The following is a 1,221-nucleotide window of genomic DNA, read 5'->3' as shown; positions in this document are numbered from 1 at the left end:
ATAACAGTTCTCAATTTTACGGTAAATCGGCTTTTGCTTTCTTATTTAAATAAATCTATACTTACGGGACGTAAGTATAAGTTAAGCAAACTACGCTTCCACGTACACGTGCGCTAACGTGTAAGCCAAGGTAGTGGGCACACAGCGAGCCCATTACACAGGCGGTGGCTTGCACATCCGACCAGTGGCACACTCAAAAGATTAGCAAAGCGCTGGTTAGTGTAGCAGTTGTCTCATACAATAAACAGGCAGTCCTCTACACGCTTGTTATAGTCCCGCATCAGCATCTCACGTAGAAACGTCAGGTGGGTCGCTGCGGAGTGGTCATCCATCCGGTAGTTCACCAGTAGTGCCATGGCCAGCAGCGGGTATTGTGCTGTTCCTGCCATTTTAAAGCAGCAGGACACGGCCAGATAGTGCTCCGAGCTAAACGACCACCCGTCGATTATCATGCCGTGCCGCTCCGGCATGCCGACCTTGAGTGCCGCCTCTACGTGACGCGTCACGCTCTCTAACACGTGGTACAGCGTCTCTTGGATGATGCGCTCTAGATTAGTGTATCTACAGCAGCCAAAAGTCAGAGTAAATAGCTAAAATCAACAGATTAGAAACTCAAAAATTACCTGCGTGTTTCTGCGTCCTTGCAAAAATGAAGAGGCAAAAAATTGCTCTTGATGATCCAACTCATTCAGCCGAACAAGTTCAGGCTGTGCTGGCGAATCCACGGTGCGAGAGTACCGGTAGCGACTGCAGCACACATGACCTCAGCGTTGCTCCAACCAGTCCGTGACGCTGTTGGCGCACAAACGAGCAGCGGCAGCGGTAGTAGGCAGGAATAGGCTCCTCCTGGTTGTCGAGGACTGGACGAATATAGATTTGAGCGATCTGCTAGTTAGAGAACATAGCAAATGTAGAATGACAGTGAGGGCAGTCCCGACAAGGCTTCTAAGCCTTTTAAAACTCGCTAGCCATTCATTTCAACGACTGGTCCCCAAGCATGTTACCGGTCATATCCGTAAATAAATAGAATGTGCGTTGCCCCGTATCAAATAATTGCTTTCTGCCAACCTAATCGCTGCAAGCAATAATTACGCTAAATTAATTGCAATTATTGTGATACCAATTGATTTTTCGAGAGCCCATACAACTTGGTGATCAATTTCCATATAACGATGTGTACACGTCGTAGACTATGTTATCATGTCGAGATGACAGAAGCTT

At 47.3% G+C, this 1,221-nt stretch overlaps 1 protein-coding gene across 1 annotated transcript; it reads right to left on the bottom strand.

Annotated features, from left to right (window-relative positions):
• Positions 1 to 233: 233 nt before the first annotated feature.
• PPTG_05887 (hypothetical protein) lies at positions 234 to 688 on the bottom strand (the record flags this gene model as incomplete). The annotated part of the gene is made up of 2 exons (XM_008899617.1): positions 234 to 561; positions 624 to 688. 2 exons carry the CDS (start codon positions 686 to 688, stop codon positions 234 to 236), a joined length of 393 nt encoding a protein of 130 aa, XP_008897865.1.
• Between the last annotated feature and the right edge of the window lie 533 nt (positions 689 to 1,221).

The sequence above is a fragment of the Phytophthora parasitica genome (assembly GCF_000247585.1).
Source record: "Phytophthora parasitica INRA-310 unplaced genomic scaffold supercont2.8, whole genome shotgun sequence".
Taxonomy (NCBI): domain Eukaryota; phylum Oomycota; class Peronosporomycetes; order Peronosporales; family Peronosporaceae; genus Phytophthora; species Phytophthora nicotianae.
The sequence above is the reverse complement of the archived record's forward strand: the minus strand, read 5'-3'. Positions and strand labels throughout refer to the sequence as shown.